Here is a 25,782-nt window from a genome sequence, read left to right as displayed (position 1 = left end):
TTATACCTTTTAAATAGAATCCCTTTTGGCCTCTAAGTGAATATATATTTAGTATAAGGATTTTTTAAATGTTTTAAAATAGTATCTAAAAGTAGATTTTAATTTATTTATATTATTTAAACCAAGTACAATCATGAATTAGTATTTAAAGATCCATTCTCATTGTTACTATTACAACAGGGAATTTTAAAAAAAGTATCAAAAATTTTGTAAAACAAATATTTGAAAATAGAAATATTTTATTATAAAGAAGAATCTCAAATCAAACTCCTTCTAATAGAAAGTAGATTTCTGTTTTTATGTTTTTTATTTTTACAAAAAATACCTTACAACTATTATCGGAATAAAGTAGCTTTTAATTCATTTTATATTTGATTACTATATTTTTCTGCGCCATTCCGGTATAAATTACTTATCTTTAATATATCAAAAACTTACAACAAAATTCCCCCGCCACAGGTTATAAAAAGTTAACGTATTCACTTAGCTGCTTACGCGATACTATGACAGTTTGATTTTGGAATTAACTTGTTTGGCAGTTCACAGTTGGCACTTGGCATTCGCTTCCCGCGTCTGAACCGAGACGAACGTGTTATTTCAATTTTGTTTAAAAACAAGTGTAAAGTTTTATAATGGTCAAGTTTTCTCTTTTAGTGCCGGTTTTGTTGGTTGCCGTTTTCGTAACACGCGGTAAGTTATTTATTCTAATGATAACGTAATGGAAAAATGAAAAAGAAAGTTTTGTTTACAGTTATGTCATTTGTTGTTGTTTTTCTTTGTCGACGATAGCGGTTCTATACTTTAATTTTATTATATGTTTTTAACGAAAAATCTTAAATTTTTATTAATTATAATATAATGCTTAGTAAATAATGAAGTATTTTGATTTTATTTTTAGTAATAAACTTTCGTTTTCGATATATTATATTTTTTTTATTCTCATATTAATGGTAGTATTTTGTTCATTTTAGTTCTTTACTTGTTGCTTATAAAAATATTATTAGATTGAACCTGTCCATTAACTTGACAAAACTATTATTAAAAATATAGACACGTACGATAGTAAATTCGCCTGATGCAACTATGGCGATATAAAACCTTAAATACATTATGGCGTTTGTACCATTTGAGGCCCCATGGTCAAGTTAAATAATTACGATAGCTGCGCAATATATTTTACGGTCGTAACCCATGAAGTAACATAACAGCCTTGAAACAACTCGGAGTATTTAGCTACTAACAAACATATTGAAAAACGATATCAAATGTTAAAACGTTTCTTAAACAATTCTTGCTGGATATTTATAACTTTGAGACTTTATGTTACATAATAGGTATATGTAGATTTGCCCTTTACAATTTTCTAACTAAATTTATCATTATAATTTGTCAATCTTTATCACATTATTGTTATATATTATTCAATAATATGCGAAATTATCATTAATACATATTTATACGTACTACAAGTGAACTCATCAGAAAATGCGCATAATATGAGCAAAAAATATTTTGTTTTTCTTACCTTCTAAGTTGTCATAGTTAATTTATCCTCAGATATATCCTTACAGTCATTATTATTATCCTGTAATTGTATCTGGTTTAAGATAGGTATCATCTCCACAATTTATGCGCAACCGCATTTACAAACTACCCACACTGGTTTATCGTCTTATGACGTGACTTCCATTCTTGACTCAATATGTTTATTATTTATTTATAATCTGTTACAAAGAATAAAGTATAAATCTGTGGATAGTTTTATGTTTTGCGCATAAAAAAAAAATTAAAATGGAATATTAAAATAAGCATTATTGCAATTATCCAAAGCGTTTCGTGACACTAACAACTGTGGAACGAAATTACTTAAACAGATACTTCGAGAAAATATGATAACGTACCAGCTTCTAATAACGAGTTAACAAGCTGCATTCCTATATAGATATAATGTGTATAAATAAAAACTCACAGATATACCAAAGTAAGACTTTTATTTAAGAGTACGTATTGTTTTCAACAAAACCATTTCATACATGCGACTGCTCAACAAATGTTAGTACAAGTGTCGCCTAATTTTAAGCCATTGAACTAAATTAAAATAATTAAAGATATAACACTATAAATTTTTGAATATTAATCAAATTAATAAGTATGTACGGACACATCTTTTAAAGTAACTCGTTCAGAGTACCAAGCTTTCACTTAGTGTTGTGACATAATGACATACATAGACGTGTTGTAAGTTATAAATTGGAGTGGGAGAAGAAACACCATGGCTCTACCAACTGTTCGCTACATATTCTTAATCACCATGCTTACTTCAATCACACTATGGAATATTTTGCTTACATATTATTAAGTCTGTCAGTACCGTGACTTGCATGGTATAAATAATGTCATTGTAATGACAAACAACGATATAATATGTAAATATAACAAATATTAACGTACATAATAGATCATTTGAGCAATCAGAGGCTGGGATATTTTTTTACTTGGTAATTACCATAAATTAAATATCAATACATTGATTCAATACAAATGTAATAAGTATTAATTCTTTATCTACACCCGCATATACCGAATATAATTCAATAAAAAGGTCCGACCCTATTATGGCAACACCAAGTATTGTTGAACTATTGAATGGAGGTATATCACGCTATTGTATTTATAATTAACTGTGAAACCTCAATAAATTACCAATTACCAGACAGATAAAGTATCCCTAAAAATATTATCTATCAGAAAATATGGTTAAAAAACCACTTTGTATCTGTGTTGTATGAATATATGTATGGTATGTATGTATGAATGGTCGATAAACCCACAAAATTGATTAAAAAAATAATTAAAAAGTAACTAAAATGAAATAAAAATTTAAATTAATTTCGTTTTTATATTTTGCACTTTACTAGTAGTGAAATAAAGTACAACATTAATTAAGTTTTAATGTAAAAATAAAATGCTTAATATATTTTAAATCCTAACGTAAAAAACAAGAGAGAAGATGCAAGAGCAACAGTGGTTCATAATAGCAATTATTAATAAAGTGGTCAGATTAAATCCAATGCTAGATCGTTAAGATCAAGTGTCAAACAACTAAATAACTCCAACGCCATAAAACGTGATTTCATAAATAATTACCTACATTTATATTTCTCATAATAAAAAATCAATTAATTCAAATACTAAAATTATAGCTATTTAAATATTTATAAATTTAATACTGTGTATATAGATCATTTTTTCTCACGTTTGTACTTACATGTGTAAAAAATGTATGTCATTCCTTAATTAGTAATTTGCTACACCGCATTAGCGAGCCATGACCCCATGTTAAGGTGGATGGAGGTCGTGTTAGTCACCAACTAGATGAAACCAAATTGGTATCATCTGTGGTAATCCACGAAAGAATTATATTTTTAGAATGTACAGTAAATATATCAAGCAGATAAAAAATATCTCCGTTTAGAAATACAAAATCGTAAAAGTTAATAGACCAGAAAGGTAATAAGTCATGTTCTTATTAAAATAATATATCAGTTGATGTATTTATCTGCTTTGTGTAATGAAAGAAATTACTTGGAGGGTTCTAAACGCCGGATGGGGACAAATTGCTCCTTTGTATGGAATATTGACGTAATTAATGACACAGACTTCATCGACATTTCATTGACGACCCCACAAGTTAATGCAGTCTATAGCATTAAAATGCTTTTTTAAACACCAAATAGTTTTTAATTTTTAAAGTGAAATGTAAAATGGAAAATGTATTATCATTAGCAACAGAAATAGTTGTGGATTTGAATATTTTTTATTTGTTTATCTTGCAATATATACATATTATTTTAACCGCAAGAAAAAAACTAATTCGCTTAACATTATGAAGTGCTTAAATTTATCTTAAAATGAGTATAACATTTTTTTTATATTACGTTATCAATTATTATCGCATAATTATTTTAATAAAAAATATTATTTAAATAAAAATATTTTGTAAATAATGAAACGCGGAATTTAATTTCCATATTATGCTTATTTATAATAGTGATATATTTGCATTATATTTACATGTCATAATAATAGCTATGACATCATAATATATGGGAGTATTTGGCTGGCACAGTACCGCTTTCGTTTGTTTGACGTTTGTACCATAGAATCCAGGCCGCGTATAGTACACGGTGCGTTGTGAAAGTGATTAATGATTATAAATTGACCTCATATCAACTTCTTGATTATAATATGAAATGGATTTTCAAATCTACATTATACAAAAGATATAACACGTATACGTTCTTTACAAATAGCTCTGCTTTTTCTACAATAAAAATCTGTTAGTAAATACTATTTTTGTTAGATCGTATGTTGAACTGAAATATGAAATAATTATCTTATTCTTGAGAGATATTTACATAGATGATACAATTGTGACAAGATTATATTGCACACGTAGACTATTAGAACTTGGCTTTCATTCAGAATGTTGCGAAATACGGCAGAAGCTCACAGTTTACTACCAGTTATATTTAGACGATGATTTGAAAAGACATTTATAAAAATTCTAAAATTCTTTTACATTAGAATTTTGACCTAATATTAGTTTGTTTGGAATGCTTTGACAAAAATAAGGAAATGAACTAACTATATTTGTGATAGTCTTAATGTTTGCTGACCCAATCTACGCGGCTGGTAAAAATATTATCAAAACTTCTTTCGATATAATACTCAATATATCTTATTTATCAATTTTTATCTAATAAAAAAATGTATATTAATAATTCAATGCTACGTACACCTACACAAAAATGTAGCTAGGAATATTAATTAAGATTGAGGCAAGAAAATAAATAAAAATTATCGATTGTTAGTCATTTGGTAAAAAAAATAATTTATACATTTAAAATATGAAATATACATGTTATTGAAAATTCCATTCAATTAAACGTAAATACTTCAATAAAATGACATTAAAGAATGTACATTAAATTACTTATTAATTAAAATATTATTTTATTTCAATTAATATTATGATTCTATATGTATTCTGGAAAATCTCTTAGTAATACATTACAAGTTTAGAAGATTTACAACTTTTTCAATAACATCGAAAAAGAACGAACATTTTTCTCTTCTTCTTGGTCCTTTGTCTCCTAGATGGGGCAGAGGGCGTCCACAGTACGCCACATCCTGTTCGGTTGATCGGTCCGGTTTTGTACTGTGTTGGTTTCGTTAATCTTTTTTGGATTTAGGTAAGCGAGCGATTAGCCCACTATACCCTAGCTCACTGGTGGGGCTGCTACCTTAGAGCCTGTAAGCGTGCTCGGTTTTGTCTTGGGTTTCCTCCCTGGTGAGTAGAATCTGTTTTGAGGCGCAGAAAATTCGCCTTTCGCCCTGTACCCTCAGCTCAGCTGCATCCTATGGTCAGGCGTCTGCGCGGTTGCAGCAGTTCCCACGAGGGCCGACGGGGACGTGGGTAACTCGGACTTGCTAGGGCTCTGCGTTAAAATGGTGTTTCGCCACTAACACTGATAGTTCCTGGCATTTTGTAGGTATTACTATCTTAAACAACAGTGATTCATATCAAGACTATACCCTTCCTTCCCCTCCCATTCTTCATTCTTCTAAAATCTAAAGTATTTATATTTTTAATATGGTTGGAAGCTGCTTAATTAATAAACAGATTTCAACCTTATTTATACATTGTTGGCGTTTGCTATTTCCCTCCATATGAATCTTCCGTTCAGATGAAGTAGATCTGAACGTGAAGAAAGGAGATTGCAGTTAGAAAAACATGAATATCCCAAATATTATGTTAACAACTTACGCCATATTTCCTTTATAACTTCAAATATTAAAATAAAAATCATTCAGTCATTCACTCGGAGATACATTCTTCATTCTTTAGTTATTATTACAATTGCAATTCTTATTTGACTATTCGTTTCTCTTTGTATTTGTTGGGTAACAGAGATCGTGAGTTTAATTTTCAACAAAATGAACGTACGAAGAATTGTTGATATCAACACAGTGACCTAGAACGGTACTTATTGATGCGTTCTGAAATTTGTTACACCGAAAACTATTGCAATAACGTGCGTGCGATGATACAGTATGTTTGTCGGTTTGCATGTATTATTATTTTTTTATGTTGTCTAGAGCGACCCTTTTAGTTACGATCCCTGAGGGAAATGGTTGTTTTTATGTCATAGAGGTGCGCCGCAACTTAACTTTTACCCAAATACTGATAGCGCTGTGTTAATCTGAATGACCCAATTATTTAAATCATATCTGTTTGATCCTGATAGTACATGTATATGAAATAAAAAGAACTATTGGAAAAATGCACTAAAACAAAGCTTAGTTATTAGACGGTTTGGCGACCGATCACATAATCACCGAGACCCGTTTTTTTTTAATAAGTTTAAATTATATCCTTCAAATAAGCAATGAGCTAAATAGCGAATAGACTCCTTCTATGAACGTAATAAAAATTCTTTTAAAATGTATTTAACTAAACATTAAATATATTTTTTAATTAATAAGAATAATTAATTCTATTGCTTATTGTGTTTCCATCTAGGTCGGATTATTTGATTCTATAAAATACTTTTAGGTTGTTGGGTGTGATTAAATAACGTCATGGTGTCTGAAGGTTTTTTAAACAATCCATAACAGTGACAAAAAACCGGATTTTAATAATAAAAAGGCAAAGGTTATTTGTCATTATGCCTCAGAAGAAGGAAACTACAAAATATTATATAAGAAAAAAACTAAAACAAAAAAATAATTTTTTTTTAAAGATCACAGTGTAATTTTACGGTACAAAATTTTAAGATAAGACTATTTTACGTTTTGGCTAAAAAAAATAAGTGAATATCTGTCAGAAGTAAGATCCTTGAAATACATATTTTATAAAAAAAAATCTGTAACACCTCACTCAAAAAATAAGAACGTCAGTTTTTTTGGTGACCTTAAAATTAAATTTCACGGTGCATGGACAAATAAAGCATTGAATTGATCGCTTCAAGTGACAATGGTATCTATGATATTGAAATTCTAACTGGTTCTACAATGCGGCAAAGCCTAAGATTTTTATAATGTGTCTTAGATATAAAATTGTTTAAGATTATATATTTTAAAACCATATGTATAGTTATTACGGTAATTTTAATTTTTGATTAAATTATTATTAATAAAAAAAAACAAAATAAAAACATTAATTTTTAAATAAGTTATTTGAACCAACTTTAGAGATTATTATTTGATAATAGTATCGTCGATGCTGGAGCGATTGTACACTTAAAAATAATATAATTATATGAACACGAGCTCTCATCGAAAACAAACCACTCACCTCAGGTGCAACACAATTTCACGATTTGGATGCCGTTAAGCGAAAGATATTTTATCTGAGAGAATTAAATTTCGTACATTACATCTAATCTAATTACCACGACACAGGTTACAAAGGTGATTCCTTACATGAAGTATACATTGTAAGCAAAAAAGAGTGCTACCGGTAATCATAATGACTGCCTTATATCGAGAAACTATTAAAACACAATTCATAGATCCGGTTTTGTTTACATATCAATATACTTCCCCATCAAATTATGAATTCTGTAAGTATTTCATAAACGAATAAAAAAATGTGAGCTTAAAATCAACCATTTTCACTCCAAAAACTCTACATACAGAAATCTCTATCACCTTTAAGAAAATATCTATGTATGACCACAATGTTTACATACATCCGCTTCAACATAATTATATATATTTTATAAACACATATTTTACAGAACACGTTATTATATCTAAATATCATCATTATGTATATAAAACAATGGAGTGTTATTTTCTCACATGTTTTTTATAAATCTATTGTTATTAATTTTAATCAACAAACTAGAATAAAGATGAGAAGTTTTAATAACTAGGCATAACACAACTCCTTGTTCCATTTATTAAAATTTTAAGGTGAGCTGAGTATTGACATCTATTGATTCTTGTATTTTACTGATAAAATTTACAACCCATAATTTCTCTCTAACTTAAGTCCGGCTACAAAAATTAAAACATTTTGTCATTGAAGTCATGTTTTGTGCATAGTTTTTTTAAGCTTGTCCTTTAAACTGAATAAATAAATTAAATTTATAGAGTTAATGGAGGAAATGACATCCATTGTTATAGAAGAATTATGTTACACCAAATAATCTAGCAATCAGCTTTCGTGTGGTCATTAAAGGTAAATACTTTCGTATGATATATATATTTTTATCTTTATTATAGGCGATGCAGTTCGTTGTTGGACGTGCTCGTCCGACCTAAACCCGTACTGCAATGATCCCTTCATTCCAAGTAGCGTCGACAACTCGGGTCTCTTCCGTCTTGAGAACTGTGATGCGAACACTGGCGCCTCCTACCCATACCTGACGTCGTCAAAGTCCGCCTGTAAAAAACAGAAGAAATTCAGTGAGTTTATTATATTTTTACTTTTGCTCTAAAAGCAATAATTTTGCTTTTTATTTCTTATCTTTGGTCATATTATAAGGGATACTTATAACCGAATTAGTTTCTTAATATCTGTAATATTATGAGATATTTTGGATTGTGTTTATTTCACAGCAACAACAACACAAACACTACTTTCTATCAAATCACATGAGACGTGAATTTCCGGATATATAATACTCATAATAATATCAGCAGAAATAGATTTCTATCCTATTTCTGTTTTAAATAGTATAGTTGTCCATTACATAATATGTCTAAGGACCTAGTTAATCAGATCTAAGTCTCGCAAATATTTATTTAAATAAAACTAAGATTTTCGGATTTACTACTCGTTTTTAATTATCTTAACTATATACTCCTTACATTCCGGCTATTTGGCAGCAACCTTGATGATGAGCAGACGAGATGAAAATGTTCATAGTTAAGATAATAAAAACGCGTAGTAAATTCGAAAATCTTTGTTTTATTTAAGCCACTTAAAACCTAACGCTTGCTCATACTTTAAGAGGTAACAAAATTATCTAGTTCAATTAATTTCTATTGTTCCTTTTCTTAAATATATGACACGTCTAACATAAATAACCTTCATCTCATTGTACATCATATGGTAAGGAATACGTGTATTTTTCTAATTCTATTGTTCATGGTAATTGCAATATGTCAATTAGTTCCACAGTAACTCAAGGACGCCATACAAATTCCATCATTACGTTGTTACTTGTCATTCATTGTTATAGTTCCAATATTTACGTCAAAATATGTAAAACCCATTTAAATTACATTGTAATTTATCAGTCAGAGATAAATAAAACAGCTAAGAGATGTTCAATCTTTAATTCCATTACACTAAAGAGTTGAATGTACTGTTACCTGTTACCTTTTTTTTTGTTTTGTATTCGCATATGAATCTTGTATAATGTAAAGGAAAAACATTACGTATGATAAGGAATATGAATGATTTTGTTATTTATAACAAGAAGATTAAAAGGGTGATGATCTAGGATTTCATTGATATTATTATGGTCAGAATTGATTTAATATTTAGTCGCATATAGATTAGGGCAGCTGCAAGCGGTAATCTTACGAATACGTACCTAATTTATAAATCTCCTTATTTATTTATTTTTTCCTTATCTCTTTTTATTGTACCTACACCACGCTTTCTTATCTAGTTCCCTCTATCACAAGGGTTTCTGGTAGAGATCTCTTTTAAGGGATAAGTTATTCTTTGTGCACCACATTTCTTTTATAATTATGTAACTATATCTACTCTTGGTACATAAATAAATAAATAAATCCAATAGAGCCACACCAATTACATTGCACACACCGATATATCTCATGTCAATATGCTTGCTAATATACTATTGAATCATGCAGTAGGTAGACAATCACATTTTATTGGTTATAGCTACTATTATAACATTATGTATTAAATGTGTCGGTCCAATTCCTGCGTCATACTTATATTAAGGTGTATACTGTTCTGTTTCTGAAACTGACTCATGTGTCTTGTGAGTTATGTAATTAGCGTGAACGTCGTAAAAAATATAACCAATAATAAACAATTTATGAACCAGATTTCCGTTAAAATAAATAGATTTATTAAGGTCCCTTCAATGTTTGTTTATAATTTTTTCGATGTAATTTTACGCTCTGATTTATAGTTGGTGGTCAACTTGTGGTGTCTCGTGGTTGCACGTGGAAACGCCAGGATGATTACTCGAACCAATGTCCAACATCATCAAACGGTCACAACGAAGTGACCTCATTCTGCGAAACCTGTGACTTCGACGTATGCAACGGTGCCACCAGCTACGGAGTCACTTTAGCTTTAATATTGGCACCTCTCGGTCTTCTACTTTTCAAGTAGACCTAGGAGTATATAAAATCCGTTCATCCAGTTGTGTTCCCACCGTTACCAAATAATCTAACGATACAACTTTTTTCGTTTATATACTTAAAATATATATCAGTATCGTTGCGAGCATAATAATGAAAATATTTCAATGCATTGACAAAAGTTTCCATTTGTAATACGATTATGTTTAAATAAAATCATTTTTATTTATTAATTGTTATTTGTTATCAGCAATTTATTCATGACTTCAGCCTTCATTTGATACAAATATATGCACAATATATCGTAAAAATTTAATAACGAATAAAAAACCGCTGACTCGTTGATTCTTAAGATTTTGTTAATTTTACTATAACTTCTTATATAAGTCCAACTCTATACTATATACTAACTTTCTTTGTGGGTGTAATTTTTTGTCAGGTTAAGGACATAATAATTATAAGATTGTTTTCGATGTACATAATTTAACTGTTGTTTAAAATAATTGTTAAGTTGTATCCATTTTATTAACTTTATATCTCTATTTTCACATAATACAAATATTATTATTCTTGTGACTCAGTTCCGTGTAATTTCTCACTGATATAAAACCGTTTACACATTTTAGATATGACATTATTTTAATAAATAAATGAGAAACAAAATTGATCGTTTTATTCTATACACTGCTTTATTCCTCTAGGAAATTACAAGCCTAACACTTAGATACCAGAATCGTCAGTTCTCTTACAAACAAAAAAGTTCTTTGTAACAATTTTATTTCTTACTAACAAGCTTCCCTGTTGATTGAATGTTAAGAAAGGAAAAGTTAAGTAATTCCGAAATATTACGTGTGACAAGTTTATAGATGATAAATGTTCTAGATTCTACCATAATTATTGTCGGCAAGAATATCAAGGTAAAAATACAGACGTTGAACAAAATTAACATTAAAAGGTGGCGTTTTACCATAAATTCTAGCCATCGATTAAATTACAATATTTTATGAGTATCTATTAGGCAACAACATGGTCTACACAACATATGGTTTCTGGGTCAAACTTTCTCTAGCGTTCAAGATATATAAGAATGAAAATTATAAAGGCGTTATTCGTTTCGGAATAACATTTTCCAATTAAATTCTAGAACCGCTGGCAAAAATGCAATAATTTTAGCAATTACCTAATGCGATAACGGGATTTGGTGTTACAAAAATATTTAAAAATATATATATATATATAGCACAAGATTGAAAATACGTTATAAAACAGGAATTCTGGTTTGGTCAACTTCCTCAGATTATAATCTAAAATAATAAATATTTAAACTTAAATATTCAGGAACCTAGAAAGATGAAAAAACTATATCTTATCAGTATTCAAAACTACTATTGCGTTATTTTGGTTAATTAATAGGTAAGTGCTTTTATGATAAATATTTTTTTGTCATAACTTATCGAACAAACTGATTGTTAGTTATTGGTGTGTTAGCCCTAGACTTCTAGCTTTTACAAAATAATCATAAAAGTATTGTATAACATTTTTTCAAGCTTCTCTTTTTTTACAAGTTGAAATATCACATAAAAGAATATAATGCTGGTTCCAAGTCCAAACCCGGACAACTTCTGCTGAATTGTAAGAAGACTACTGTGTTGGATCGATCTGTTCTTTTTAGCTGGTAATTTCTTTAAAAGGTAAAGCCGATTTTTTCCGCAATCTGCTAGTTATAACCTACTCTCTTAAATCGAATGTATTATTCCATTTAAGTGGAAGATAACAATTGTTCACACAATCACCAAAATAGGATTACTACTCGGAATAACGGTGATAATTTCTGTTGCGATAGTGCTGGAGCTTATCGTGACTGTTCAAATGGGTTTGGACTATCTAGCAAAAGCAGCTGATGAGTAATAGATATTATGGTTTAATTAAGGGACGAGATTCTAAAGGCCTAGAGGTAGAATACTCAACTCATCGATGAACTAAAACGAGGACAACAAATCTTGGTGACGTCTGGTGCAATTTTTTCTGTAGATTAGGCATCTTCCGAACTACCTGAAGGATTGTGGAATTGTATAATAAGATTTCATTCTAGTTGAAGATATGAAGTGGAACCTCTTCATTAACAACCTGTTACGAATTAGAAGCTGAGAGCATTGCGACGTACTTTGCTAAGCAGATGAAATTACAGGTGATATTTTAAACATGGGCCCACCAAATATCTTTTAATGTCAAGTGGAAGAAAGTGGAATGTAACTTTATTGAAAATGATAAAACTATCTCAATTTTCCCATTTCTCTAAGGGGAAAATTAAGGAGAATAGAATAGTAACAGACGGCAAATTGTTAAAGTGAACCGAGGAAATTCAGGCAGCACTTCCTATTAGACTTACTTTCGCTATCCTTGATATTCACAATATTGATCTCATCTTTGTTTCAATGACCTTGTAGCTTTTTTAGACTTACAGAAGATCTTGAAACTTTAACCCTAAAGAGGAACATTAGCTCCAGTCACGTAATGTCTCATCAGTACAGTGAGGAACGTAAAGAAATATTTTCCGATCTTAGTCGCTTTACTATTTTATTCTTAGGTATAATGATAATTATATACGCACTCATGCATGTTGAGTCAATCAACCTGAACCTATGAGTTGAACACTGTTTTTCTGAAGGTTACTGGCTTACTAAAGCGTTGGTTGAATAAAAAGATATGCTAATACATTTAGGTAATTTTTGTCTAATATAAAATCATAATTATATTAAGATTATAAAAGTTACATTTACATAATTTTAATAAAATTCTCTTAAGTATCTAACAGAAAACATATATTTGTACCCATACTTATACAGCCAATGTGAATAAAAGTTAAACTTTGTTAGGAACTACGGATGTTTGTTGCTCTTTCACACAAAATATACTACACAAATTTTGATTAAACATTAATGTAGCTCACACATCCGAATAAGATAATGGTTATAATTTATCCCAAAATTCTATTGAAATTTAAGTCATGAGACATAGACATAGACATAGATGTCACTGATGATTGGATATTATCTATAATACATTTCCGAACTCCGAGCAATTCTGCTTTCCAGGCAATGTTGTAGGTAAAAATTAGTATTTCATATTTAAATTAAATTAATATACAGATAAGACAGAAGAAACTTACAATATTTTTAAAATAAAAAGAATTATATATCCAAAACAATTTATTTGTCTTATTTATAAGAATACAAATGCTTAATTACATGATGGACGGATTATATTCAGTCTTGTCTATATAAATAAAGTATAAAATAAATCTTAATAAATTTGTGTACAGAAATTTAAAAAACATATGTGCAAATATTGTTGCAAAAATATAGAATTTTTCATGTAATACATATTACCATTTTTAAAATTAAACCCAAATTTCAGATAATACACAAAACAAAATCTATTTTACAATCATTCGTATTATTACTGCATGTTCTTAATGTATGTGTACTTATGTAAAAAAAATATACCTGCAATATAATCGTAAATTTAAATTAATAGTCAGAATTAACAATGCTTACTTAACTCAGACAAGTTATTTTTCTGTGAGATTCTTATATAAAATACATTTTTTCAGATCTGAAGATATGTATTCAATAAAAATACTTCACTTAATGATAGCATATTAACAGCTTTTTCTTATTTGGGCTTTACACTTGTAAATATTTACCTATAAAACTTACAAACGACATTACAATCAACTTTGGTATTGGGTGTAAAAATGACGAGGAATTACAACCATCTTTGCTATTACAGGTGCAGTACTCTATAAAGATGTTATATGTGCCCGTCCTCATTAAACAAAATCTCTCATCGCCCTGGATTCCAACCTCACCTAAATATGCACAGTCTCTAAAGTATCGCCATTCTCCATTTACTGAAAATATATATAAAAATATTTAGTAATACAGCTAAACATAAAGATCAAAAGGTAAAAAAATTAAGAGATATGTAAATAGTTGACATTATTTTTATTATATTTCATTTAATCTAAAAGGAATACAAATAAACATCCTTACTCTTGTTAACAACATCTTACTCAGTTTAGAATTAATTTTTTTTATTCCATCTGTCTACAAACTTAAAAAATTAATTGAAGTTACTTATTAAACAGACTGTAAGAAATATTATGGTTCATCAAAATTAATGTTTAATATAAAACCTATATACTCCTTGAAGCTTTACTCATAGTAAAAAATTAATTAATTAAAAGAATTGTCTTAATTGGTTTGTTATTCATTTACCACCATATTAATAATAGAAATACTCTTTAAGCATCACAAAGTTGTCAGATATTCAAAATGATTTCAGAAGTATATTTTATCTCATAGGTCCGTTTTTTTTTGTATGTACTCCAATGAAATTAGTTAAATTTCACATTATATGAAATATTGTATTGAAATGTACAATAATTTTATAAATAACATTTATGTAGAATTAAAACTTAGTATCACTAAAACTGTCTTTGCGTTTAGAAACCATTGTGAATTAAATGTTAAAAAATAGATGAATATTTGTACCTTTTTGTCTTATTTTCCTGCACATGGTAGGTCTTACATTGGGTAAATGTGATAAACCCCTTTCTTGATTACAGTCAGTGATAGGTACAGTGCTATTGTCGAATGGATCGGCACATTTAGGGTCAGCATTTGATCTGCAGTTCCAACATTTAATACTCAATACTGAAATTAAATAATTTCTTAATTATATGATTTGGGCGTGACCTCGAGCAAAATAGTTTGAAAACAATTAATACCGTTCGTAGCACAACTTATTATAAAAAGAAAACACAGCAAACTTTTTATGGATAAAATCATTTCGTACATATATTATTAATATCGATATTATGCAAAAAATAGAATGATAAAAGAATAATAAGATTTTAAAAAGTTTTGTTTACTGATTCAATTCAACTGCTTCAAAGTTTTAACTTTTAAGATGGAAATATCATAGACAATGATAGTTATTTTGTCGGTGATAGAGAGCTTAAACACTATAATATGCTGATATACCGACGGTACTATTATTATAAGGCTTTTGCAATTTATAAACATATTGTATAATTTTATTTTGATTTATTAGAAGTTTTTATATTATAAAATATGAAAATAATAAAGAAGAGAAATGAAAACAAGAATTTTCTAACTGGAGTGATTTTTATAATAATGTTCATTTATATCTTATTAAAAAATTACGACTTTTCGATTTAAATTTTATTCTAGTTGCTTAATAACTTTCTTTTCATTCAATTAATGACGGATTTCAAATGTTTGCTACCTAAAAGTTTCATGACATATTGTACAAGTTACAACTGCCAACTGACAAAAGTTGAATAACACTAAACAGTCAGTTTTGGGTGTGTACTTTAAATTGTATACGGATTACAGTTTAAGATTTATATGATATAAATATTGTTGTTCTTCCTAAGTTAACGATAAACGAAGTATTGATTAAAATTGTTATATATCACTAGTTAATATAACATTTTACATATTTAAAAATTCAAATTAACATAGCAAAAATGTTTTTTAAAGTTATATATTTACTTATAGTTTGCGTAATGCCTACCGGTAAATATTCAAATAAACGCATAAAACAGTTTAAGGAAATTAAAGAAATGAAAATTAATAATAAGTTATGTTTGCATTTCAGTGTACTGTGTAAGATGCTATCAATGTTCGTCGTCACAAAACTTGTTAGAAGATACATGTGGGGCTTATAAGAAGTTTAATACTGAAAGCCATATAGCAGTCGAGTGTAACAGTGATGAATCTCACGTGCCTGGTTACTTCTGTATGAAATTAACACAACAGGGACCAAAGGGATTCATATGTAAATCATAAAAATTTTTTTATACTAATATTTATTGTTGTATATTATTCTTGTTCTGTATTGTCATCACTCTTACCAAATTATATTTTTTGAATGATAATAACATACCAAATACTCAGTGTCGTAATTAATAACAAAACTAGTAGTCTTACTTATTTTGCAAAATAATTCCTGTAACCCATTACCGTTACAACAATTTTGTCTTAAATCTGGAAGTTTTCAATTTTTGTATGAAAACCTGCATTCCATGTGTATTTAGTTTTATAATGTTAGTTCATTTAAAGGAAATATCCTTGGACTTGGTGCACTATTTGTCTGTTTATCACATTCTATATAAAAATTATTTCGTTTTCTTTTGGTATATTAAATAGTTTTTCTTTATTCTATTCTAGGGGATGGTAGATGGCGGCAAGTTGTTAGACGTTGCGCATCCGTTGCTGAGACTGGAGTAACGGGGGTTTGTAACTGGGGTGTTTACGACAATGGAGTGTATTGGGAGGAGTGTTATTGTTCAACCGACGAATGTAACGACTCATCTGCTGTTCATGTCTCTGTTGCTTTAGTTTTAAGTACCATTGTTATGGTACTATTTGGTAATTATTTATTTTGATGAACTTAGACTCATACAAGAAAATATTAGACTTCAAAATGCTACATTAACAATAATTATTTTTAAAAATAAAAACTCAGACCTAATGGGGCCAAAAAGAATGATTATCATGGAAACAAAAAAAACTGCCCAATGATAGTTTCAACTACATTTATTTATATTGAAAGATCATTATTTCATTCAATAGTAAAGAAAGATTGTGGCAATTTTCACAAAAATTTTTTTGTACTACCGAAATACTGAAAGACTAGACCTTAGTTTACTTCACAATAATATTATATACAACATTTAATTTAATATGCTGATACAATAGGCTCTTAAAATTATTTTCAATTTTTCTTAAGTACCTATATATCACTCTGTCATGACTTAAAATACTGCAATATCCATAGAAATTCCTATCTTATGCTATCAAAGAGTTGATGAGCAGTAATCATCATTTGCATCTATCTTAAATTTTGATCTGATACAAAATACTTAAAAATATTTTATAGTTTTTATAATAAGTTTTAATTGTATTGTGATTTGTAACTGATCCGTCCGAGAGCTATGTTTTTAATAGTTTTGGTATCAATACCTGATTAATGTTATCATTACTTGTTTAATGTTGTAATAATTAAAGTATAAAAATTTAATAAATTACTATAAAATAATATACAGGGTTTTAATTGTATTGTTAGAAATTTTATACTAACTTGGAAATCATTCAACCTTGATAACAATGTCTGAAATGAGAAATATTTGCTAATTCTAGTTAATTATCACGTACAACAGTGAATGTCATTATAAGGTTTTATATACTTAAGACCTCTTTTTAATCATAGTTTTTTTCTCTTAGTGCTATCAAACATATATATTCAAATTAGTTTTTGAGTTTTGATTATTTTTCTGTTTTTAAAACATGTTATCTTCCTTAATATTATATATTTTTCATGTGATAAGAAACGATCTAATCTAATTTATATTTCTAGGAAGAAAATTTAATGTTAATTTGATTTCTTATGATTTATGTATGATTTGAATGGAATTTTGGATAAAAAACTAAGTGAAATATGGCAAGAAAATTAAATTTTCCTGTAAAGGTACACATTAAAGCGTTGTTGTTATGACTTATGTGACTGACGATGACAGGTAGTGAATATTTTCCCACAGATTAAAAATAGGGTTCAGTAAGTACTTTTACAGTTGTGGGCATCATTATATTTTGACAAGAAAATTTAAATTGAAAAATAAAACTCATAACCATACATCAGAGTTGAGACAAAAGAAATACTAGGATTTAAATGAATAATTGGAAGTAATATGAAAATATATCATATATGTGTTAATACTTTGTTTGATGAGACTGTCTTTTTTCATTGTATACTAACTTTAAATGGATTCGAATGTTATTTAATCCAAGTTAAAAATATCTTGATTCAAATATCCTTGAAGATAACTTTATAAATTCTCATTGACAACTGAAGAACTAGAAATTGAGAGACAATCTAGTCGAAAACTATATTTTGTTGGTTAAAACTCAGTTTGACTTGAGAAAAACAATCAGATTAAATTATCAATCATTGATTTTTAAATACAATTTATTAAAACCACACTGAACTAAGACAAGACTGAAGAACTCATACGTGGCAAATAAAAAAGGTTTTTATTTCATTGTTAAACAACTCTTTTGTATAAAGACCATAAGTTTTATACTGAGTTCGTAATAGTTATCGTTAAAAATTTCGTTAAAGGAAAGAAATAAAAATGTAAGTAGTTAGTTTTCGCTTGCTGTTATAGTTATTTTAAACAATGCCGAAATGCCATTCAAAAGTGATATCATTGTCTACTAGAGTGAATAGGGTAAGACAATTTTAGTATTTTGTTGAAAAGCGGTTCCAATTTAAATTTTTTTAATTCTAGATTTGTAATAAATATGTTCATTGGTACCTTGCGATTTTTAATTTCTGATCATAAAATTTACTTCAAAGAAAAAATTAAAATATGTATTCCATAGAATATCTTTCGTAGAAGAAGCAAAACCAACAAAGACTGTATACACGTTCTTCATTCATAAATTTAGGTCAAAATGATTACATATAAATAGGTACATAAAAAAATATAAATTAAAAGTTTCCGTATTCTTCGCTTGGTTTTTAGAACGCTTAAGATTTCACGTAGTACCTAAGTACCTACGAAGAGTATTAAAAGTTAAGTATTTTAAATAGGGCTAAGTAGGTTGTTAGTGGGTGTGATTTTTTCATTTATTTAAATCCATAAATTAGTTCCTTAGAAAATTGACTGTTGTTGTTCTTTATAGCTAGCTAGCTACCTACATATATATAAAAATTAACTAAAACTCTTCAAGTAAATTGCAATTAAAAAATTGTAATTGTTGTCAACATATAAAAAATCTTATGCTTAGGAATCTAAGTATAAAATTATCATTAACCGTTGAGCTTTTCCCGATGTTAACGTGTCATCGTTGGTGATCGTGAAAATTCGTCTCCTATCGAGTGGATGAGGCAAGTGCTGACCTCATCTTGTTGACCTCCTCTGACTCATTCGTTTACACATCGTACGGAACGAGAGAAATATAGTCGAATCATTGCTCGAAGCATCCGAACTAGTCCCGGTCGAGGCTTGATAATTTCCCGTAGGTTTCAGCTCTCAGTTGCCTGAAAGCCTCGGCGGTATATCTGTACCGTGACGCGTTTTTAAGATTTTGCATTGGATGATTAAGTAACCAGTTAACGGTGCGATATATCTCGACGAATGAGTGCCATTAAAATTTTATATTAACAGCGTTGCTTGTTGTTTATTTTGTATCAAGCGTGACTGTTACGGACAATTAAGAAGAGGATAACAAATAATAAATCTTGATTAGACACAACACCGCTACATAGAGGTATTTCGTCACTGTGAGTATTTTTACAATTTATTGATTGGTGTTTAAATAAATTTATTATAGGGAGATGAGGTAAAGGTTACGACCCTTGTGAGTACCTGCGAGGGAGCCTGTAGGATGTTACCTAACTGGCTCTGACATGTATAGTTATAGTTTAACGGATATTAATATTATTTATAACAGTAAAATGTGCACAATCATAGTAATTAATCTAAACTATTTAAATCTTAAAAGGAAACATTCATTATTTAAATTCTATGCATACTACTATGTGCAGATGTACCTACAAGTGGTTTTTAGATAGACGGATATTTAAAGATATAAATGATAATAATAATGATTAAGAAAACAGGGCGTCTCCAATTAAAAAAATGGATTTATTTTCTGATGTTAGTTTGTAATGTAGGTATATACTTTATTAGATATTAAGGTATGCATCATATTCAATAGTAATTTAATAATAAATATATATTTTAATATAGAAATTAATTATATCCTGAGCGAATTTATACTTATTTACGGAGGCGTATCCCATTGTAGTTTACAGAAAGCTTTTATAAGATAGCCATTTATTTTATACACATCCGACCAAGGAAACGAATAGTCCGAAAACTGGCAAACCCTGTTAAAGGGGTTTTATCCTTTTTAACTTTTGGGTCGTAACTTCTGAAAAGGCCTCTTTTGTTTTCCAAATATGTACCTTTGTGTAATTCCTTGGCATAGCTTCTATTACGTTAAATTATTTCAGCACGAAGTTAATCGAGAACTAGCTATTATGAATTTGCTATTACCTTTATTTTGTTTGTGTTGAAAACGTGTTTTTAAATGATTCTTAAAAATAACACTTAAAAAAATTATATATTATATATCAAAGAAAGGTGGTTCCACAATAAATATTCGAGTAGGCGCGATGAAAGCGCGGCTTCTATATATAATACGCTATTTGTGTTGGTCAAAGATATTTCGACAATTCCCTCCGTCTTTTGCCACCGCCGTCATGAGTAACTTATTATTATTTTTTTAATATAAACATTATATTGTTATTGATATAAAACAAAATTTCATTACTTTATATTTTATATAACACAAACTGAGTCACAATCTCGATTAATGTTTCGAAGTATGTATAATTGGATTTAATGGACGCGTGTACCTACAGTTGATTCATAACAATACAATTCTCTTCAATCAAGTTCCATTCGTTCTGACGTTACTATGACAATTTATTAAAATGACCTAATTCATAGCATATAATTTTGTGTGATATTTTTTTTAACATTCTATAAACATAAAAATAAATAATATTAATACGATTTTTGAATTGAAATGCTCCATTACCAAGAAGTAATTATTCATGATATTTATTTCATTAAACCAACAAACAAAACGTTTACACCTTAAACCTTGTACACATCATGCTTATTCTAAGTTATTTAATGAGTAACGAAAAACGATTCATAATAACGAACGACGTAAACAGGCTGCAGTTCCATTTATTTAAAGAATATTCTTTATAAAACTGTACGTGTACGATGTCGTTGGCTTGTATTTATATTAAGTATTTTGTAACTATACCTATATCGTTCTTACGCTAGACGGAACGTCGGTGAATGCGTTTAGATATTGTTTATTTATTTGTACCCAGCAACTTCGAGTTCAGCTTTAAACCATATGACAGATATCTTTTTTAAAAGAAAGCATAGACTTCCTCCATGGTTCTTTGGCATGTTTGATAATCAGCCTTATAGTGGTACTCTGGTTTTGAGTTCTGTAAGTTTCGATCTTATTAATTTTAATTTAGACTTTTAACCTTGAGATAAAGGATAACCAGCGTAAACTTAAACCGTAAGAAATAGTATAGCATACCTATAACATGTGTGTGCTAATTTTATTCAAGAAATGTTTTGTTTATTATTTGTAAATAGTTTAAAAAAGGCGCTGTGCAACTTCAGCAGAATATTTATCCGTGGCTTAGTTATAACACCAAACAACAGATATTTTTTGTTAGGATCATTTTAATGATTTAGTTAGGTGGTATTATCCATCCTGTATAAATATATCGTCTTAAAATATCGTATTAATCAGATAAAATGTGTACCATATCCATACAACATACCGAAACATTCAATAGATAGTTACTGTCATTTGTCAACAAATAGATATAATTAATAATTCCAGAAGAATTAAAAAATATATAAAAAGAGTTTGTTTGTTAATATGTTGTACTCATTGTTGACAAAGTTATTTTTTTTGTTTTAATTTGAATCTAGAAAGTTTATTATTTAGAGTATTTACAGTTTTTTCTCCATGTAAAGTTTAACATATAAAGTAAAAAAAACACTTAAGCACTTCGAGATGAATCGTAAAATGTTTAGTAAGAAGGATAAGTTGAATGTATTCCATATTCTCTAATTATATATATTTAACATTTATAGTGACGAATCAATAACTAATTATTAAATTATTACTCGTAATTTTTCTTGAAATTAACTTAAGTAATATTAAAATTGTGGGCAGCAAATACAAGCAAACAAAGGAGCAAGTGCTTTGTTATATTACCTTTCATCTATGTTTTAGTTCCTATATTATTAATATGCTTAAGCAAAATAGAACCGTCTTATTATTCGCTCTGAAATAACTGCGATGATTATTGTGTCAGTTGTCGGCAATGTTGTTTTCCTCCTGACTTATAATATATGTTTTATCATTACGACATTCATACAATAAATATATCGTTTTCAACAATCTTTTTACAATAAAATCACACACTTACCGATAATTTATCTTATTTAGTTTTTGATGTCATTACAAATTATAACTTAAATTAATTTGATCATTTGTTTCAATGGATTTTTTTTTTTTATTAAAAAACAGAGAAAGTGCTATGAATTTCTTTCTCTTATTTTCTGTTTATGATAACCAATTTGTACAAGAATCTGTAAAGTGTGTCTATTGTGTATTGGCCATTATTAACGGTATCGAATGTTTTTAAACGTTTCGAAAATGATTTATCACTCTCTTCTGACTCAAGAGGGAATGGTATACCCCTTGAGAGGAGTACCTGAGCACAGACCCCGCACTACCCGATAACCCCAACGGTAAACCAAACTGTGATGTTCTGACGGATATTTCAACTCCAATAAGCGTGCCACGAATATAATGATGGATAGGTACGAGAAGCAATATAAAATCCCAGAGGATATTTGTGCGACGTGCGTCCAGACTGGATATATTTTTATATTCGCGAATTTTAAAGCGCGTTGTGATAATAGAGCTCACGGTTCCTTGAAGAAACCATAGTCCCCAAAGACCATGTCATCAAGGTCAACAAGTATTACGAGTTCACTAACAAACTCAGTAAGAATAGGTTCATTTAAATGAAAATGAATAAAACTCGCGAAAATCTTAGATCTCAAGGATAGGTTCGTTGTAAATTTGTACTCGGTAGAAGTAGGAGCGAGAGGTACAACACTCAAATCTCTCTGCAACCTGCTTAAAGTCTTGGGCCTGTCAAGAACTAACCGTATCAGTTCATTCTTGGAACGTGCGTCGCTTCGTTTCAAATTTGGTAAGGTAGAGAAAGGAGCTTGGAAAGTGGAGGGGAGCGTTTAACGCTTGTTAGATAGGGGCCCCTTAAACCTACACCTGGGTCGCACGTCCCAGGAACCGTTGAAGCTCCTCTCCCAGCAACGTGATGGACCCGGCACCCGTACGGTGAATCCATGTAATGCCGAGAGGTTTCATCTCAATTACTGTACCAAATTAAAGACCTATGTTTATAAAATGGTTTAAAGCCGCTATTTTGATTTTTTGGAGGATTTTTGATGAAACAGATTAAACTCATGCACGTAATCTAATGATGGAATATTTGACGAAATCAGGAAAATAAATTTCCAAATACAACTTATGATTAAATTACTTGCACACACCTGGGTTTTAGAATGTGGTCAGGTCAGGTGTGATATGTAAATCTAGGGATAAAGCATAACCTTTTTTGGTTGCCAGGAATCATATTGTATGTCAACAATATAATATTTATTATAACAAAACATAATTATGTTTTATAAAAAAATTAAAGTACGCGAATATTATGGAACATTTCCATCTTTTGGAGGTAGGTACTCACATTATAGTTGTAGCTATATTGTCAAGTGTAAAAGTATATTAAGTATAAGGTTATAACGACTGCTGTAAAGTCGGACGAGTATTGTTATATTTAGTATTTTTAATTACACTTTTATAAATAAATAGAAATTGCTGGTTCCTTTATGTAAAAAAAACATATTTGTGCTCTATTAACGCTTGGATAATTAATGAAGTTTAATTAAATTTACCAAGAAACAACAAAGTTTATAAGTTTACGATGCTTTAGATAATAGTATATCTAATACATGGAAAATAGAGACTTGAAACTTAAATGCTGCATCAGAACGCGAGTTTATGGGTTTCATTGATTGAATAGAACATGTGTGAATAATAAGGCTATGAAAAGTGAAAACCCTATTAAAAGTCAATATTCCCACTTAAATTTTTTAAGGTTACAAAAGTAAAATTCAATTTTTTTTCATATTTCAATGAAAATGTTTGATATCTTTATTTTTATGAGATGGCCATGAAGTCCATTAATTCACATTCAAATATAAATATGTTGAATATAATGTAAATATAACGCCTTCAGCTTTTTAATTAGCAATTAATACGAATAAAGTTTCTCGGAAAGGAGCACACAGATTCTACTAAAAGCCAAAATTACAAACCAAAAGATTTATAAAGCTAAAACCCAAACAATTTTGTGAAAGCCATCCTGTAATAATAGCCTGAAATGCGAACGTAATTACAGGCACAATTGTAAAAATAAAATTACGAATCACTTTTAATGTTGGCAATTTTTCTAATTGGAAAATATTTTTATGTTTATTTGTAATTCTAATTAAAAAATCTTTGTTTTGAATTATGAATGAACATGATAAAATGGTCACGTTATTCAAGTTGTTATTTTATCTGAGTAGATATAAATTTTCAATATACCATTTTATAAAATGATTAGACTACATTTGTTTATTATATCTTTAAAATTTCTACTGTTTTAGTAATGTCTCCGTAATGACTTCAGCTACTACGGTAATTATCTGTAACGTGAGAAACTATGCTGCCTTTTAAATAGCCAGTAATTAAAGGAGATGCATGCGATAGATCGAGCTGATAAAATCGCTTATCCATGTTTTATTTTTTTGTTGAATTAATTTTGATGTATACATAAATTTATGGACTATAAGAATAGTATGTAGTTGTAATATAGGCGTTTAAAATAAACAAGACTAAAGAGGTTCGTTTAATAATTAGTTTTATAAAACATTATGCATTACCTTATGGTCGCATCCCGATAATATCGTTGTTATAAGATGCTCTTTTATAGGTACTTTGTATAATATGACTTAGACCAAGTTCACGTGAAAATAGTTTTTAAGTTCCTAGAGATCCAGATGAAACGAAATTATTTTTACAATAAACGTAGTAACGATAAGTAGGTATAATATCGTAAGTCATGTTGATGAGTAACTATACTTATACATATAATATTATTTATTTCGTATTTCAAAAGTGTTTTTTTTTTATTATCTTCTAAATGCTCCTATCATATCTATTTTAAATAGGATGTAAAGAGGCACAGACAAGGTAAAATTTTAATGCATAATAAAACGATGTAAGCATGAAAAAAGGTAAAGACCTAGTGTCAATAAAGGGTAAATCATTTTGAAATTTACATTTTATATATAACAACAACCTTATTTAGGGCCGGCTCAACGTTTAATGTTTAATATTAGATAGACTTAAATAATATATACGTTTAAACATACAATGTGACCTTTAAATGTCTAACCCCAGTTTTCTAAGATTAAAATTATGTAACCAATTTTATGTTTCCTTTTTAATATGAATTTTTATGTTTAGGACAAGTAAAAAAATAAATAAATATGTTTTTTTGTTGCCATAGTATATAGACGACATCTAAGCCATTTAAAAACCTAATATGTACTCTCTTATATGTAAAATG

General features: G+C 28.8%; 4 protein-coding genes across 5 annotated transcripts in view; 3 read left to right on the top strand and 1 right to left on the bottom strand.

The window, feature by feature from the left end:
- Positions 1-529: 529 nt before the first annotated feature.
- On the top strand, positions 530-11,025 carry LOC116771278 (uncharacterized). Its single transcript, XM_032663091.2, has 3 exons — positions 530-690; positions 8,296-8,478; positions 10,188-11,025. Exons 1-3 carry the CDS (start codon positions 633-635, stop codon positions 10,391-10,393), a joined length of 447 nt encoding a protein of 148 aa, XP_032518982.1. The 5' UTR covers positions 530-632; the 3' UTR covers positions 10,394-11,025.
- Positions 11,026-13,075: 2,050 nt separating this feature from the next.
- On the bottom strand, positions 13,076-15,338 carry LOC116771547 (uncharacterized). The gene is made up of 3 exons (XM_032663428.2): positions 15,155-15,338; positions 14,919-15,080; positions 13,076-14,275 (listed from the first exon to the last, which is right to left on the bottom strand). The coding sequence occupies exons 1-3, from the start codon at positions 15,222-15,224 to the stop codon at positions 14,049-14,051; spliced, it is 459 nt and encodes a 152-aa protein (XP_032519319.2). The 5' UTR covers positions 15,225-15,338; the 3' UTR covers positions 13,076-14,048.
- A 422-nt stretch (positions 15,339-15,760) lies between these two features.
- Positions 15,761-17,493, top strand: LOC116771551 (uncharacterized). The gene is made up of 3 exons (XM_032663432.2): positions 15,761-15,968; positions 16,051-16,230; positions 16,623-17,493. Exons 1-3 carry the CDS (start codon positions 15,920-15,922, stop codon positions 16,838-16,840), a joined length of 447 nt encoding a protein of 148 aa, XP_032519323.2. The 5' UTR covers positions 15,761-15,919; the 3' UTR covers positions 16,841-17,493.
- Positions 17,494-19,416: 1,923 nt separating this feature from the next.
- Positions 19,417-25,782, top strand: part of LOC116771139 (probable G-protein coupled receptor CG31760) — a 44,694-nt gene continuing 38,328 nt past the window's right edge. For both annotated transcript variants that reach the window (XM_061523180.1, XM_032662878.2), the window contains exon 1: positions 19,417-19,740. The gene's annotated coding sequence lies outside the window, so the exon portion shown is untranslated. The remainder of the gene's footprint in view (positions 19,741-25,782) is intronic.

The sequence above is a fragment of the Danaus plexippus genome, chromosome 17 (genome assembly GCF_018135715.1).
Source record: "Danaus plexippus chromosome 17, MEX_DaPlex, whole genome shotgun sequence".
In the NCBI taxonomy this organism is placed as follows: Eukaryota; Metazoa; Arthropoda; class Insecta; order Lepidoptera; family Nymphalidae; genus Danaus; species Danaus plexippus.
The sequence above is the reverse complement of the archived record's forward strand: the minus strand, read 5'-3'. Positions and strand labels throughout refer to the sequence as shown.

Coding starts and splice junctions, on each gene's coding strand:
- LOC116771278 (XM_032663091.2), top strand. CDS start 633: ATGGTCAAGTTTTCTCTTTTAGTGCCGGTTTTGTTGGTTGCCGTTTTC. Junction 691..8,295: donor TGCCGTTTTCGTAACACGCG/GTAAGTTATTTA, acceptor TCTTTATTATAG/GCGATGCAGTTCGTTGTTGG. Junction 8,479..10,187: donor TAAAAAACAGAAGAAATTCA/GTGAGTTTATTA, acceptor TCTGATTTATAG/TTGGTGGTCAACTTGTGGTG.
- LOC116771547 (XM_032663428.2), bottom strand. CDS start 15,224: ATGTACGAAATGATTTTATCCATAAAAAGTTTGCTGTGTTTTCTTTTT. Junction 15,081..15,154: donor AATAAGTTGTGCTACGAACG/GTATTAATTGTT, acceptor ATTTAATTTCAG/TATTGAGTATTAAATGTTGG. Junction 14,276..14,918: donor CAGGAAAATAAGACAAAAAG/GTACAAATATTC, acceptor ATATATTTTCAG/TAAATGGAGAATGGCGATAC.
- LOC116771551 (XM_032663432.2), top strand. CDS start 15,920: ATGTTTTTTAAAGTTATATATTTACTTATAGTTTGCGTAATGCCTACC. Junction 15,969..16,050: donor AGTTTGCGTAATGCCTACCG/GTAAATATTCAA, acceptor TTTGCATTTCAG/TGTACTGTGTAAGATGCTAT. Junction 16,231..16,622: donor GGGACCAAAGGGATTCATAT/GTAAATCATAAA, acceptor ATTCTATTCTAG/GGGATGGTAGATGGCGGCAA.